This window comes from Micropterus salmoides, unplaced genomic scaffold (genome assembly GCF_014851395.1).
Source record: "Micropterus salmoides isolate LMB-PRFRI ecotype aquatic unplaced genomic scaffold, ASM1485139v1 Ms_hic_scaffold_1, whole genome shotgun sequence".
NCBI classification, from domain to species: Eukaryota; Metazoa; Chordata; class Actinopteri; order Centrarchiformes; family Centrarchidae; genus Micropterus; species Micropterus salmoides.
In genome coordinates this window covers 32,783,394-32,800,033 of record NW_024040040.1, presented here as the reverse complement: position 1 = coordinate 32,800,033, position 16,640 = coordinate 32,783,394, and the positions used below count along the sequence as shown (strand labels likewise).

The window sequence follows — 16,640 nt, the reverse complement described above, 5'->3', positions numbered from 1 at the left end:
AGCTGGGAGGTTATCCAAAGCTAGCTTAATTACCAACTGCGGGCAAAGCTTCATTTATAAACCACAGGGCTTTTACTGGAAATCAGAGGAGCTAATAAGTTGCCTGCCCATTCTAGGTCATCACTATAAGCAGGGGAGCACAGAAGAAGAAGAAGGCTGTCGCTTTTTGTTTTTTTTTTAATCTTATTTTCTTGTTAGTTTGTAACTTAAACCATGCTCTTTGGTTTATCCACTGCTGTTTTGTATCATTATCTGTGTCAAGTAGAGTAATTATCTAACAAATGTATAAAAGCGGCTCTCTAATTAAATGCCATGGGCTGTAAGAGATGGAGATAAATTATTTATACTGCTTTGATGAGAGCTAGCTAGCTCTAAGGAGTGAGCAGTCAGTCGCTCTTGAAGCCATTGCAGTGAGATTTTTACATAAACTTTTCTAGGGGGTGTTGGGGGGGGGGGTGAAATCTGCTCCACTGGGAGCGAAGTGCATCAGGTTGCTGTGTTTGGCAGCCAGTTTCTCCAAAGTTATAATTTGCTTATTCAAGAGATATTTTCATGCTGGTAAGTCGGGAAGTGATGAGGCCATTTGGAGCTTCTAGCAGCAGCTGGTACAACAGCCTAAAAAAGAATGTATACTGAACAAAGTGTCTGGAAAACATTTGTGTTTCCAATTAATTTTGTATGCAACAAATTCAAATGTTATATATGTACCCCCTGGTGCTCACACCCTGACCCTAATCTGATTTTGTCCATATTACTGGAGGGCAGCATGCAGCTGAAATGCAACCATTCCTCCTCAACAAGCTGCAAACCTCCCATGGGCAAAAAAGCTTTCACAATGATGAAGCATAACTGAGGAGAATCAACAAATGAGACAAAGGAACCGAAGCCAAAGTCAGATAAGAATTTCTTATTATTCCAATAAAAAATACATTCATACAGAAATATAACAATTTTGCAAAACAATTTCAAATAAAAATTTCATAAAGCATAAACATAACAATTTTACAAAAGTTTTTTTTCTTTTTATACAAAGATTCAGTTGAGAACAAAGAGCTGTGTGTGTGTGTGTGTGTGTGTGTGACAGAAGAGGGGTAGTGGGATTAAAGAGATGATGATGTGTAAAAGATGCGAGCAAACATGGGGCTTAATCAAGGCTCAATTACCACTTGAACAGTTTTGGCTGCTGTTTCCACATAATGAATGTTCCTTTCCTTTTGCCCACAAAAGGCACAGCCAGCACTCCCAAATCTATTGCAGCAAGCAGTTTCAAGTTTGTACTCATCCCGTCTCCTTCACCCGCTGATCTGAAATCCATAAGTCGCAGCATGCCACAAGTGCAACTTACTGCAACATCGAATTGCTACAGCAAGGTCGCTGATCTGGAGTGGGTGGCACACATCACGTTTTCCTGAAACAGTAAGAAGTATGATCCCTATCATTATGGTCTCCACCTTTTGTTGAGTATCCAACTCCCTCTATCTCCAATATACATCTAATAAACACATTCACCTTCGTGAGATACGGTCATGGGCTTTTTTTGGACGATTTCCATGTGCACCATCAACGCTTGATCTTATCTCCCAAGAGCCCCCTCCCCCCTTCGCTTGCTCCTGTGGTTTTCATAATACTGTTGCAGCTTGGCTAAAACAACGCACCCCAGACAGGTCAATAACCAACCTACACAGTCAGCAGTCTGTGACAGATTCCATGCCAACAAAGCCTTTAGCAATTCATTACGGTGAGGCAGTACAAGGCGAGGCCTGTCCGACTGCAGCCTGTTAATTACAATAAATCTTTAGCTCTTTCTTCAATCCCACTTGCAGGGATGGAGGGACGGGGGGGACAGGGAGGAGAGGATTGTGTTTGTTTTGGTCAGTAGGCATACAGGGAAAAGGAACTGACCCTTGTCTGCTTGTTTTGTACCTTAGAGCTGCGAGTGATGGACTTGAGTACATACTACACAGTAGTTAACGTCTTTAATAAATGAATTTAAGTGCTCTATACATACATAATTTGTCTTGTGTACAAGTTCTGACTCAGTTGATGCTGATTCAAAAAAAAAAAAAAGTTACTTTTTTTACACTTTAACAACACAATTAACTGTCGGAACAGATGGGGACAGCTGTCATTAAACACAAAGGTGCGGGTTAATTTGTAACTGAGCCTTGATCAAGCTTATCAAATCACCCATACAACAAATGTGACTTCCCGAGGGAGCAAAATCACTGCTACCAAAGGGCTGAGTCACTTGCATAAGGCACCATTAAGGTCAACAGTGCATTATCATATAGAAAAAGAAAGTACAAAAATCAAAATTACTCCTCAAGGCATTGGATGAATGAGAAAATTAGTAAGCAGTGGTGAAATCTCCAGCCAGATGAAAAAACAGAATGAAGGAAACGGATGACTTTGCAAAAATAAAAAGAGGAAATTGTCAAGGCTTTATGTACAATATTGTAACATTTAACCGTTCGCATGTTAGCTGCACTTTTATTGAAACTATTTGCAGTCCTGATTACAGTGGAAACATGAAATGAACAAACCCTAGAACCATGCAACACCTGTCTATGATACTGAAGTTATAGTATAGTTGTGTTATACCTCTAAGCACACAGCTTATACAATTGGACTACAAATGAGCTTTGTAGCTTGTAAAAAAATAATAAACCAGGCTACATAACACATTGCACATTTAGTAGCTGCACCAAAAACACCACCAAAAAAAAAAAAGCTCCTGCCATACAGTGACCAGGGGAGTTTTGGTCCCTGGGTGACTGACCAGAAGGGGCAAACATCCACCTTCTCTCTCCGGTCAAACCCAAGGCCTCAAAAGCTTCGGAGAACCCCGCCCCCCCCCCCCAAGTCTGGGTGCCAGACAGACAGGCAGGAACTTCCATCCTGCCCCATCCTCAACCTGCCACAGAGGGAAACTCAAATGGAATGTTTCCCTCAGAAACCCATTCAGTCCACAGCAACATTGGTACCAGCCCCGCACCATCCATCAAACAATCAGTCCATCTCTTCTCCCAAAAATCTTCTCTTCTTCTTCTCTCTTTCCAGGGGGCTAGTTGGCCAATTTCAGACATTCACAGTGCACACATGCTTACCTCAGACAGTTTTGTAAAGTACCAGTGTATCTGCTGTCCGGGAGATGTCCCACAAACATCATGCACCATACATACAAATCATTCACTCTTTTTGTTTGCTTTTATCTTTTTTTTTTGTCTTTTTTGTGTGTTGTAAGTCCTTCTCAATCAAAAAGATTTCTTCCCCCATCCATGATTTTGTCCTCTTGTTGCAACAGACAACCTTCGGAGCGCCTTTCTCCAAAGAGAGGTCCCGGAGGCACTGGGTTTCAGTATGGTGCAAAACGGCATGCTTTGGCTGGAACACACTCCCGCCACTCTGCTCTGGGACAGTTCAACCAAGAGACTGGTCGGGAGACGGCATTTGTTTTTGTTTTTTTCCTCTTATAAAATTTTCCCCTTTGCTGCGTTGCTTGGTTGGTGCTTGCCCCGTTCTAGATGTGCCTCTTCATGTGAAGAGCCAGATGGTCAGACCTGGAGAAACATCTGGGAACAGAGGGGAGGGGAACGGGAAGTCAATAACTATGGACAAATTGACTATTGATGAAGGAGACATGTTGTGTAGGAAGCTTTGTGCTATGGTGATTTTAAACATTTACGCTTCAAAAGTGTGATTTCCCATGCTTTGTAATTTCATGTGAAGCGATAACAGAACCAACAACTTCTCATTCCCCAAGAGAAGAGGCTGATTATTTCCAATAATTAAATTTTAGTATAGCGGTTCCATACTGAATTGTTGAGGCAGATATGGATATCCATATTTGGGAGTTTAAAAAATAAAAACAATATATCTGTACTTTTGCATAAACACACAACAATCTGGATACAAATCCCTTAGTTTTTTAATTGTGGGACATTTTGCAGTGTATATATGAACCTGTAATTTGGTGGACAAACAATTTAATGGAGACATGGTTTTTAAATGACCTCAAACCTAGTTTGGCATTTCTGTACTGCCAGTTTAGTAATAAGGCAAAATATCAGTCTAGCTCAAAATTTTAGCTACCTGAATGAAACGCAACAGTGCTTCCAATCTTTTAAGACCTTAGGATAACGCAAGAAAAGTAGATAACATCAATACGCTAATAAATGGCCTGGCTTACCTGTCACAGTGACTGCATTTAAATGGCTTTGCCCCAGTGTGCTTCCTGAAGTGTCTGGTCAACTCGTCGCTTCGTGCAAAACGCCACGCGCAGCCTTCCCATGAACACCTGTAGGGCTTCTCACCTGCAGAACAAACAAGGCGACGATTAGTTGAGCTCAAATACAAAAGGAATGCACAGTGTTTTCGTGCTCAGGCGATGACTCTGCGCTGTTATTATAATACGTTCAGATCAATCAGCCCCGGGGGCCAGATGACATAGGTGCTGACAAGCCATTCGAGACCCGGATTCCGCTGAACGTGTTGGATCACTACCTGTGTTTTCCTGCCACCTGACACACGCTAACAGCAATGCTGTGCAGATGAATTATGTGCAATATCGAAAATTTTAAAAAGCCACACGTGCAATTTCACGCTGCTAATCAAAAATAAGAAAGGTTCAAATGACCATTCAAAGCCCTTCCCACTCAGTGCCCCCTGGCTCCCCGCCAATTCACCCCTTTCCCATGGTGAAACTCAATCTGTTTTGAAGTCCTTTTATCTCCCATGTGCAACCCCTCCCCCATGCCCCCCCCCTCTCTCTTTCACTCACTCACTGGCTCAGTCACTCACATTCCAGATAGATTAGGTCACAGTTTAGGTATCCAGCCATGCAGAGCTAATACACACAGCGCTCCAGCTGAGGACATCATGCATTGTGGACCTTTAATTACATTACACAATGGATGGACAATGCCATTAAGGTGAAAGACTGAATTAATGGCACTTCCACCATTCAATCAATAAAAACGGATAGTTTTTAACTATGAATGAATTGCTTTTGCTTGAAAACAGTAGTGAGGGCCCTCATCCTCTCTCTGTACTGTCAAGTTTACATACATCACACGTGGTCATGATTAAAAGGCAACCTCGACTCCGTTTGAAACTCACCTGTGTGAGTGCGCTGGTGTGCTTTTAGGTGGGAGCTCTTCGTGTAAACTTTGCGACACCCGTTGAATTGACACCTGTGTACTCGCCTCCTGCCGTCCGGAGACGTGTCCCCGCACATGAGTCCCGTCTTTTCCATACTCTTTGTCACCCCGCCGCTCCTAATCTTGACAGGCAAGTTTAACTCGGCGTGCGTGGCGACCCAGCCGTTTGTCATAGCGCCAGGCTCCGAGTTGGCCTCGGGAGAGGACGGGGGAGTGCTAATGATGGAGGGGCTAAAAGGTCCAGAGCCAACCAAGACAGAGCCCAGAGGGTTGGAGGTAAAGCTGTGTGTGGGCGAGAGCTCCTCAGAACTGTCTGAAGCTTCGCTGCTGGCGTCAGAATTCACACTGTTGGTGTCCAAGATTTGGCCGTCCTGATTGTGCTCGTGGGCCTGGGAGAGCTTTGGGTCGGACTCGGCCTTGGCCTTGTCCCCACAGGCCAAGATCAACTTGCTCCAGAGGTCCTCCTGGCTGTCAAACTTGAGGTCGGATGTGGAGACGTAAGGCTCACTCTGTAGATAGCGCTCCAACTCCAAGCATGTCTGGTGCAATGAGAAAACACAGTAAGAAAAGATGAATCACAGCAGCAGCCCTGAAGAGAGGAGGTTCATTCACACCAGCAAAATGCTTCCGTGTGGGGAATCCTTTTAAATCATGCATGTGCACATACCCCAAAATGCCTTATGTGGTGTAATATTTGTTAAATGCCTACAGCAGGAAGAATTAACCAGGAAATTGCAGCTACTTCTGCACTCATCTTTAATAATAATAATTGTAACAATCAGGTTTAGACATTAGCACTGTCACGACTGAAAGAAAATTAATGATTTCAGCCATATTTCAAGCTGAAACACCAAATATTTGCTGGTTCCAGCTTCTCAAATATGAGGATTTGCTGCTTGCTTGAATCATATTATGGTAAATATATATTATGGTGAATATGTTTTGGTTTTGGAGGGTTGTTCGGACAAAAAAAAGCACTTTAAGAAGGTCACGTGGGTTCTGGGAAGGTGTGATGGGCATTTTTAAATATATGTTTCATATACAAAAAATGATGAATCAAGAAAAGAATCCGCTGATTCACTGACAATGAAAGTAATCGTTAGCTGCAGCATTTCACTGATTGTGGGGTTCCTTGGCTAAACTAAAGCCCCATGTCAAACACAATAACACACAGCAGCCACTTTAGCTACAAGTGATTTATTCAGGCTTGAACTGTCATCCCCCTCTAGACTCCAACTCTCCCGCACCTGAGTGCAGCCAAACTCTAAACGTGCATTGTCATTTCGGCAGTCGAATGACTCACTGAAAAAATTTAGAGTCCTTTTAAGGAAGCTGCTCAGCCCCCCCCCCCCCCAACACGAGCCATTCAGCTGCGTGCCTCTGACATGCAATCACATCCTTCCTCAGTGTCAGCCACTCAAGCCGCAGCCGTAAAACATACACCGGCTCCGATTGACTTCAGAGGCCATTAAAGTTGAAAAGCAAGGACCATTCATTAGAGGGTGCTCAGAGACAGCAGGTTTGACAAGGCAGCTGTAGAATAAATATTTCCTCTAGCCTTCTGCAGCCTTACACAGTGTTTTCCAGCTGTGCCAGTGTCTACTCACGCGAGCAGAAAACTGGCCATGGCTGACATTTGATAGTGTCATGTCGTGGAGCCCATTCAAATGCAACGATGATGCAAATGGATGTTTTTCAGGAAAATTAATTACGGAGTAGAATGGGGGCAGAGGGCGAGGATGTCCTTTGAATGTTTAACATGGGTTAAAACATTGTAGCACATTTAAAGTTTGCTTTTTCAACCACGCCAAAAAAAGGACAAAAAACCCCACTACATAATAATATATTACCTTACGATCTGAGCTGATCCTGAGCTAACACACTACGTCTGATTTTGAATTAACTGCAGGCTGACTTGAAATTCTACTTCCTCTGACACCTGGCCAGGACACTTTGTGTTAGGAGTGAAACCGGCTTTCGTGCCCTGAGACCATCCGCTAAAAAGAAGTCACGCTCGTGTAGCAGAGCAGTAAAAAGCACCAGCAAGCTGCTGAGTTACTCTGGCCCCATTCATCTTGGCGCAGCAGAGCCCCGACTCCAGCTGTCAGACTGACACACTGATCCACTTCAGCCTGCCAAAAACTTCATAACGAAACCGAACGTGAAATAGCACGTCAGGTGAATGGATGGGCAGGCGCCGGGCATTTGCGTTAGCAACCGTTATGATTTTTTTTTAACTTCTCGAGCGCACTGACCACCGCGGTGTAATCTGTTAAAAGCAAAAGAAGCGTGGTGCGTGCTCAGTTCCGCTTTGCCATACAAGCTCAAACACTGACTGGGGGGAAAAAAGTCGATAGTGGATATATTCACCTGCTGCCAGTACTCCTCCAGTGACGGTAAGGCTGAGAAATAGCCCGTGTCGTGAACTATTTGAAGTTCTTGAAAGATGCTGCACATGGGTAGAACATCCATTTTCCCGACAGTGTTTTTTTTTTTTTTTCAAGAAAGAAACCTATTTAGCTGCACTTCAATATTTTTCTCAGGTAGAAAAGCACCCAGTGAAAAAGGAAAAAGAGCGATCCCCTGCGATGCAAACGAAGAAGCGCTTGTTTTCAGCAGCAGTAGCAGACGTCAGTCCCCCCCTTCTTCTCTCGCTTTGCGTTCAAGGTGTTTGCAAACACTGCGCCGGACTGGATGGGGAACAACTGCGCTCTGCAAACTTCCCTATTCAAACCTCGATGCCCGCCCCCCCTTCCTCACGGTAGGATTACGCCTGCAGAGTATCAGCCAATCAGCGGCGAGCATCGTAAGGGATTGTAAATGATATCACAGCCGGCCAATCGCGGTCGGCCTGTGACTTAATTTGGTTCCTTCTCCGCTTTAATTGGTGCGTTTAACTCTCAGTGGCTCGTCGCTGATTGGCTGGTTATTTATAGGCATGTATATAACCGGGTGATGTTCTCCTTCTTTCTAGTATTTCGTGTTTCGCCACAGACAGCGCTTGTGAGCCGAAACACTGTTACTCCTCTTCAGTGGAAAAACGTCTGTGTGTGTGTGTGTGTGTGTGTGTGTGTGTGTGTGTATGGGGGGGGTAACTTTGTCACAAGTAGCAAAGCACTTGCAACACAGTTCACCAAAGCTCTAACGGCAGCGAAGCGCATGTGGTGACATCAGCCACTAAAAGTGAATACATGTCTTGGGACACAGTGACTAATGGATGGCAGGATATTATTGTGTTATCAGCACACACGAGTTTAGAGGAAACAGTAGTCCTCACTTCTCTCTGACTGAATTAATATAGAGCATAAACTTCTGCTTTATCACTAAAAGGCTGAAAAGTACAAGATCAAAGTTGCACTCTGTCTTAAGCAGAGGTTTGACAAGTGCCCCATGTCATTAGTTAAAAAACTATTTTTTTCTACCTAATTTGCACTTAAAACAGCATGTAGCAAAATTAATATTCCAAAGTAGGTCCCCAAGGTAAAATAATTTGTTTTACCTCATTTTAGTTATTATGATACTTGGAAAGAATCCGTATTCTTTAACAACCAATTATTCCCCCAAACATTTTAGACCAGAATAACCAATCCACGTGAATGGTTTATAAGATGCAATTCTGATGATACTGTACTATATAGTATATATGTAGTTAGTTCAGGTGGTGTTATACATAAAGTGCATGTTATTTAAATAATACATTTATAAGAAACTGCCAGTAGGATTTTAGTAGTGTGTAAAAAAAGAAAATATATGAGTGGTCTTTTCACTACAGCTTCTTCATTAGTCTGAGTTAATCGATATGCTAAAGTATTTTAAAGGCTTGTAGAGGTGAAAGGTCCAACGATTAAAAGAAAGATTAGAAAATTTAAACATAATTTTTGTAACAAAATGTATTTTTTTTCTTATCCCTTTTAGCCATTTTGAACCACTGCATTAGGAAATTAAAATTATACACATGGAGTTTGTAAATGTTTGTGTTTAGAGTTGTTTAACTTGGAGTTTGAGTCTAGTCTTAGAAGTTAAATCCACGTTAAAACCAACATTTAGAGTCTTCCATTATATACTTTGACATATAACAAAGTAAAAACAGAAACATGTACACTATAGCTAAATTATAACTTCCATAACTCCACTTTTGTCTGGAGATACCCAGCTGTATACCCTCATGAATGACCGTTCATTCATTCCAGTAGCATTCCATCACATATTTTGCAGTGGCACTACGTCACCCGACTTATTCTGGTCATTTCCGCTTTGCAGAATTACTGGCATGCCGCAGAGGCATCTCGTCCGGCAGCTATTGCACAAGTTCACAGCATTAAGTCACACCGCAACCTGGCCCACCATTGCCTGATGAGATAAACAACATTTCGACACAGGAGCCACATTGTCTTCCGAGTGGCAGCATTTTCTGTTGCCCGCTCGAGTAGACAACTGAGTGGCCTTTGTGCTGCTCTCAGCTGTGAGGCCTTATTTGTCACCCAAAGCATCTGATTTAGTCATATGGGATGCCTTGTGAAGCCTGTAGCTGGCCTCCGTAGCCCTGCGAAAGAATTCCACTTTGCTTTTATGTTTCTAATGGGTCTATTCATTATGTCCCTCTGGGACTCAGTGGTCACTTTGCTTTGAAGAGTAAAAACTCACGTCCATTTACAAGAGCTGCTGAAACTTCTTTTGTCACTACATGAAATGTAAGAGAATGCACGGCTTATCATTGCACAGTAACATGCCCATTCATTATCCATGCATTTCCAAAGTTGCCAAGGCTTACACTGTATGTGTTTGATGAATAACAGAGTACACCGTCAGGTCCCGCTGGAGCATTAGTGGGCAGCTCTGCAGTAATCACTTCCTTCAGAAGGCCTGTTAGATGAAGCATTTAGAGAATGCACAGGGTCCTGCATGGCAGCTTTTATCTTGGAAGGCCAGGTCCGCAGCTTTATCATCGTTATGTAATCCCAGCCCAGCCAGTAGCCACAGGAAAGAGCAATTACAGGATGACCCATTTTAATGCATCACTGTCAACCCAATTAGTGAGTTGTTCTAAGGGGTTTTTCTGGGCAACCTGGGTGCACTCGACACCTACTCTTATGTGGTTTTCCACAATGCGTATAGGGGAATAGACAATAGACTATGGCTGTTCCCCAGTACTGTGTTCATCATCCTCTATTGACTTTATGAAGGAAATAAAACTGAAACGATCATCGACTTTTTTGATAATCAAGGAAAAATTAAATCATTTTTAAGCTAAAATACCAAATATTTGGCTGTTGCAGCTCCTCAAATGTGAGGTTTTGCTGCTTTTATATGTCTCACATGATAATAAACTGATTATCCTGGGTTTTGGATTGTTGGTCAGACATAACTATCAATTTGATCACCTTGTACTCTAGGATGTTGCAGCACTAGCAGGAACAGCCATGTTCCATATTGTTCACCTATTGCTCAGTTGAAATATACTATGGTTTTAGATGAGATTTATATTTATTATATTTTATAAATAGCTGACAAAAAGAAACAATACATTATCTTGCTTACAAACAAAAAGTTGAATTCATGAACAATTAAACTTACCCTTACTCAATTCCAGTACACTACAGCCTCACTTGGTCAGGTATGACTAACTAAGTCAGTTCCTTTACTTTATGATTTGTACTTGCTATTGTTTTGTTATCTTGACTTGACTTTTGTTTTAACATAATTGTAAATAATTGTAATTGTAAATTGTAGCCACAGTGGTTTCTGTTCTGCAAACAATACATAATCTCCTTTAATAGAAGGCCCATTACACAAGGTCTGAAATAAACAAAACCCACAGTTCAACTACTCATTCATTCCATATCTCAATTCACTTCTCTACAAGAGTCCATATTGCAAAAAAACCCCTCCTCTTATGGATCCCAGCAAGCAAACAAAAAATACTCAGATTGAGTTTTAATAGAAAAGTTGGCCAGTGAAAACAAAACCAAGTAAAGCCTCTTGGATCTAACAAACAAGTTTAGTGATTCTCCATCAAAACCTGTGGAGTTACCTCCCGTGGTCCGGCCAGTATGCTGCTGTCAAGCTAACTGGTTGTCCCTCAGGATGGACTGGTGAGTTTGGTTTGAAACCCCACGCAGGTTCGTGCGTGGGAGGCAGGCTCATGCATGTCTAATGGCACCAATTGCCATTAGACATGCAATATGCTAACCTAAATGTGTCTTTCTGTTGTGTGTTTTTCCCATGTGCCAAAGTGGCGGATGGCCTGACAATTTTACCCACCACTGCCAACAATTTGGCGAGTGCTAATTTCAGACTCTGCTTCTAGGTTCAACAGGAACATTTCAGCACCATGATTGGACAGATGATACAAAGGAGGCATAATACCTCTGTTTCCAAAGAGAGGTATTCCTTAGGACAAGTAAATATGAGAATATGTTAAAAATGATCATATGCATACAGACATTTAAAAAAAAATGAAGATCTGAGTTACAAAGGCAAAATAGTACAAAATGGTACCTATGGAACATGAGAAATGAATTAACATGCTAATTTACCTTATTTGTTTTTCAGTATCACAGAAATGAAGCAGAGACAAACTTATGGCCTAACAATGCTGAAGCAGACATGACAGACTCGGAAATAAACGTCCCCTCATTATTTCCCTGCTTACTATCACAAGGCCAGTTAGTAATGAGGTGCAGCACTATTGATAGAGATGCATTGCTCTCTGCGGGGGCCACTGAAAATTTGTCCAAGCTTAAATAAAATGAGAATAAAAATAATTGATTGGAAATCAATGCACATACATCATTCACTCTTTTGTTAAAAGGAGAAATGGAAGGGAATGGGGGTGGGGGGTGGGGTGAGAGCTCCTGGAAAATCGATATTCATTCAAATCATAAATCAGAATTGAGTCAGCGCTTGCGGGGAGGGGAGATAATCATTGGCCTGGTTTTGGATTACATACTCCACAGGGCTGAGGCTTGTCCAGCCTGCAAATGTGTTTAGCTTTGTTACAACCCCCCTCCCCCCCTCCAACCACACACACACGCATGCTACATTGCTTGTCCCACACACAGACTGAATGTGAATGTTGAGATCCTCTCATTGAAATGCATTGATGGTTTAGTGCGACGTGGGCCTTATGTGCCGCTGTCAGGCCACGTCTGGGGACAGATCAACATGTGTGTACAATGGGTCGCGTGGTGTCAGCTCCATCAGGCCATCAGTGAGGAGCCTCGGCCTACCCAGCAGCTCTTGACCTTGAGGATGAGGAGTGGGCCCCGTGAGTGTGTGTGCTATAGTTGCGTTTCTGAGCGGACATACAAGGGACACGGCAATCAGTCAGGGCGATCTTGTGATGTTTGGTGATGGAGATTTGTGAATTGGTTTGTGCGCCTGCATTCAGAACAGACCGATATATCAGTTTGCTGATATATTGGGGTGGAAATCAATATTGTCCACCTCCACTGTGATGGAGGTTCTTCCTTGATCACCGCTGCGCTCAAACACAGTATAGAACCTGCAATAAAATATATCTTCTTTGTTTTAGGTGGACGTCCTGAGCTATTTACTCTTAAATAATGCCATTATTAGTTTCTGTTTTGTTTTGTTTATTAATATGCGGCAGTACATATTAATCCCATATTTATCAGCAATGACCTTTTGAATACATCCATTTAAATATACTGAGGTTAGCTCAACAGCCAGTTTTCACCCGTAGTTCCAACATAATTAAAAACAGACCATCACGACTCATCACAATACTTTATTCTGATGTTCTTAAAGTGACTATGTTGAATTTGTACACAGTGAGATAATAAAATATAAAACAATAATAGGTATTGTGTAGTGTTTTTGGCCTGGCTTATAGAACCGAATACTGTCAAATGAACTGCCAAAGGAGTAATTTTCAAATTCCACACAGTTTTTTCAGCATAAAAAAAAAGAAAAACATGGATGGCAACGTCATTCACTTCACCACTTTGGTCAAGACTGAAATATCTCAACATCTAATGGATGGAACCTTTGTACAGACACACATTCCTGGTTCCCAGATGATGAATCCTACTGACTTTGGTTATCCCTAGGTTGACATTTGTGGTTTTAAGTGAACTGTCGCAACTAGTATTTGCTGGATTGCCATGAAATTTGGCACAGACATTCATGCCCCCCCTGAGAATGAATTTTAATCTGATGATATTTCATCTAGTGTGATCATTAGGTCAACATTTTAGTTTGTCCAATTGGTTTATGACAAAATAACTGCAAAATCCTCACTCAGGTGGATGGCACAACACCTGGGCATAGGCCCATGGAATGATGAATGGATGGAGCTGCAAAACTACTCAGCTGTGTTAGTGCTAATTAGCAAATATTAACATGCTAACATTCAAAACTAACTTGGTGATCATGGCAAACATTTGTATTAGCAGTGTCATTGTAAAAGTACAGCGTCGTACAAAAAGTACAGTTTACGGAGTGCAAATTACCATAACTATATTTTTACAGTAGACTATACTTACTTACATAATACATAATTTTTTTAGTTTCATCTCATTTTTAACACAAATAGTGACTTCAAAACATACAATGAAACAATTATAAAATCTAAAGAAATTACATAAAATTTCAGTCTAACAGAAGCGTTCAAAATGCACTGTAATCCACTGTAAGTGTATGTAAGTATGTAACCTTGTGTACAGTGGCGGTGTTAATTTGACAACAGCAAATTATCCAGTGACCATGCAGGCGGTGTCATGTGGCCTTGAGGTTATCACTCAAGTGAAAAGCAACAGAGTCAGTTTCTCTTATCTACAGAGACACTCTTGTTACCCTCAGGGGTCCCTCTGTTCAAATGAAACAAATAGCCATTTCTGGAAAAACAAACAGTGAAGGGACCACATGCACATGCAATGAGCTCCATTCACTCCTACCAACCGCAGATTCTGAAAATGCCGAAACACATTGTGCCGGCGAAAGATTTCAAGCAGCGCTTTGTTTTGAACATTGCAGTCACGCAGGGAGAGATTTCAGAGGTAGATCTTAAAAGTGCTGGAAAATCTGCAGGATAGTTCAATGGTCATTGTTTCACACAGGGTGGTGTTTTCAGGGGCTGAAAGTTGTTTTCCCTTCAGCAATGCCAGCTCTGCACTAAAGACAACTACCATTACACAGGGTGGAGGAATGTTAAGTATTTTATTATTTTCTGCCAACCTCTGTGGGAACCACTCTCTGGCTGTTTCGGGGGTAGTATTTATCGAGGCCACGGTATAAACACAGAACCAACCCACTGATTAGGGAACTGGGGTGTATTCATTCTACACTTTCGGGTGTGGGATTGAAAGAGGAGGGAGAGGGGTGGACAGTTACGATTGGGTTACCATGAACATGAACACGAACACGCTGAGCTGAATGTGGTATTCTTTGACTCTGATACAGGATCACCTATCACCCAGTTCTGGAGAGCACACAGATGAATTCCTTGTGCATGAATACAAGGAACACTGACTCATAGACACATAGTCAGAGTTGCAGAAAACATATCAGCTGTAATCTGTTTTTCATTTCTGTCACAGGAAAGGGATTGTTGTCTTACTTGGCATGAATTCAATTTGGTGTTTTAAAACTTGAATAAAACTCTGGAGTGTTTAAAATCCCAATTTTTCCACAATCACAACAGCCTAACCAATATACACGCTTTGCCCTTTTTTTCCCTGAATGTTAATGGTGTATAAGTTCTTATAATGTAAGTGGAAGTGGTCTTTGTTTCAGACAAGGCAGTCCATCTCTGCTAACACTGAAGAAAACCCAGATTGATTATAGTTGTATTAACATCTTACAGAGTTTCCTACCTGAGGCGGTAAGCCACCCACGCCTCATGATCGCTTTAGTTAGTAAGTTACAGAGTTTGGCTATTGTTTAGGTTGTGCGCTGTTCCTTTAATGTTTTATTTCATAAAATAAGAAACTGGAATAAACGCAATCTCGGATCTCAAGAGTATGGTATTATTCTAGATATATAGTCGCTGTTTGCTTTGAATTCAGGGACCCACACACACAGACACACGATTGTATTCCTATAGGTGTGAGAACCCTTATTGAGCATGCAGTCATTCATTAACCCTCACCATCCCAGGCTTGCATGTAACTTTTATCCCAACCTAAAACTGAACCTGGTGCCAATCTTTAATCCCTAAAAACACAACTAACCAGGTTTCAAATTTTTTACTTTGGAGGAACATTTGACGTTCTTTCACATCATATGATGGATTAAATCTGCCACTTCTAGATTAATTTAATTGGCCGAATAAAAAAAATCCTTCAAGAATAAAAAGCTTTTTTGTGCCTGGTTCCAATCTGATTCCAAATCTGTGTTTTACAGTGTAATGTCAGTCACCTCCCTCACTGTGCTATCTGAGTTCAGGTTTCTCTCTGAGCCACTGACCTGGGAGGTAGGCCTCTGCCCAGAGAGGCATTGTCCTCACACAACTGTAAACAATGTGACTTACTGCATGCTTCTCATGCTTATCCAAACTCACATTTATCACTGATTGCCGCAGATCTACTGTAGGTCATGGATTAGTTTCAGATGAAGTTATCCGACTCTTCTGCTGCTGTTGCTGATGACAGGATAGAATAGAAATACAAAGGAGAAACAAGGAAGCAAAAATGCCTTTGTTTGCATAGGTGCATAGGGCAAGTTTGTCATGAATGACGGTCAGACACATTTAAAGTGAAACTTTAAGTAAGCCTTTGGTCATCACATTCACACGATTCTGCTTCCTTGTATAAATCCACATGCAGGATATGATTCATCAAAGTAAAGTTTATGGCACCGTAAGAATGAACTTTGGAAAATCTTTATTGTGAGGTGCTACTTTATTATAATCGTGTTATTGTCAGGGAAGCTCATCAACAGTGGCTAATGCCGAGTGTGAACTTTAGGTATCCATACTGTATAGGAAACACATCAGCTCCACTGCACCTTTTGCTAAGGTCATGACTTTTAAAGGTTGACTCCAAACACTGGGTTTGTTGACTCAGCGCCTGTCTGTACATTAGGACACAGATAGTGGGCAGGCTAACAGCCTGCTGTTGCCAAAGTAACAAATCCTACCTACTATGACCTCACTTGCCAGTGAGCGCTGTCGAACTTTGAACGGTTATGTCATTTATTTGAGCAGTGTCATCGGCATTTCCTTTCACAAGTTCCTCCCCTCTGTTGCCCTCCCTAAACTTTAGGTGTTTTCTTTCCCTTTCAAAAGGAAATCCTATCCCGAAACCCCTTGTTTCCCGTCATAACCTATTATGCCACTGCTTTAGTTTTGTTCTATTGTGAGTTTTCTTTACAATAATCATTACCATGTTAGCCCCTTTCATTTGTAAGTCCATTTTCCCAAGCTTACATAATGGATATTTTCTGAGAGTGAACACTTGAGTGAACACTTTGATGTAAGGTGACCCATACGGTGTAGGATTCAGTTCCCATTTGAGCAAA

General features: G+C 41.8%; 1 protein-coding gene across 1 annotated transcript; it reads right to left on the bottom strand.

Moving 5' to 3' along the window:
* Positions 1 to 887: 887 nt before the first annotated feature.
* klf6a (Kruppel-like factor 6a) lies at positions 888 to 7,872 on the bottom strand. Its single transcript, XM_038724102.1, has 4 exons — positions 7,530 to 7,872; positions 5,119 to 5,698; positions 4,190 to 4,313; positions 888 to 3,572 (listed from the first exon to the last, which is right to left on the bottom strand). The coding sequence occupies exons 1-4, from the start codon at positions 7,629 to 7,631 to the stop codon at positions 3,521 to 3,523; spliced, it is 858 nt and encodes a 285-aa protein (XP_038580030.1). The 5' UTR covers positions 7,632 to 7,872; the 3' UTR covers positions 888 to 3,520.
* Between the last annotated feature and the right edge of the window lie 8,768 nt (positions 7,873 to 16,640).

Excerpts from the sequence above, each read along its gene's own strand:
- klf6a (XM_038724102.1), bottom strand. The coding sequence starts at position 7,631 with ATGGATGTTCTACCCATGTGCAGCATCTTTCAAGAACTTCAAATAGTT. Across the intron at positions 4,314-5,118 it reads ACACCAGCGCACTCACACAG|GTGAGAAGCCCTACAGGTGT; the intron begins GTGAGTTTCAAA and ends TTTGTTCTGCAG. Across the intron at positions 3,573-4,189 it reads AAATGCAGTCACTGTGACAG|ATGTTTCTCCAGGTCTGACC; the intron begins GTAAGCCAGGCC and ends CTCTGTTCCCAG.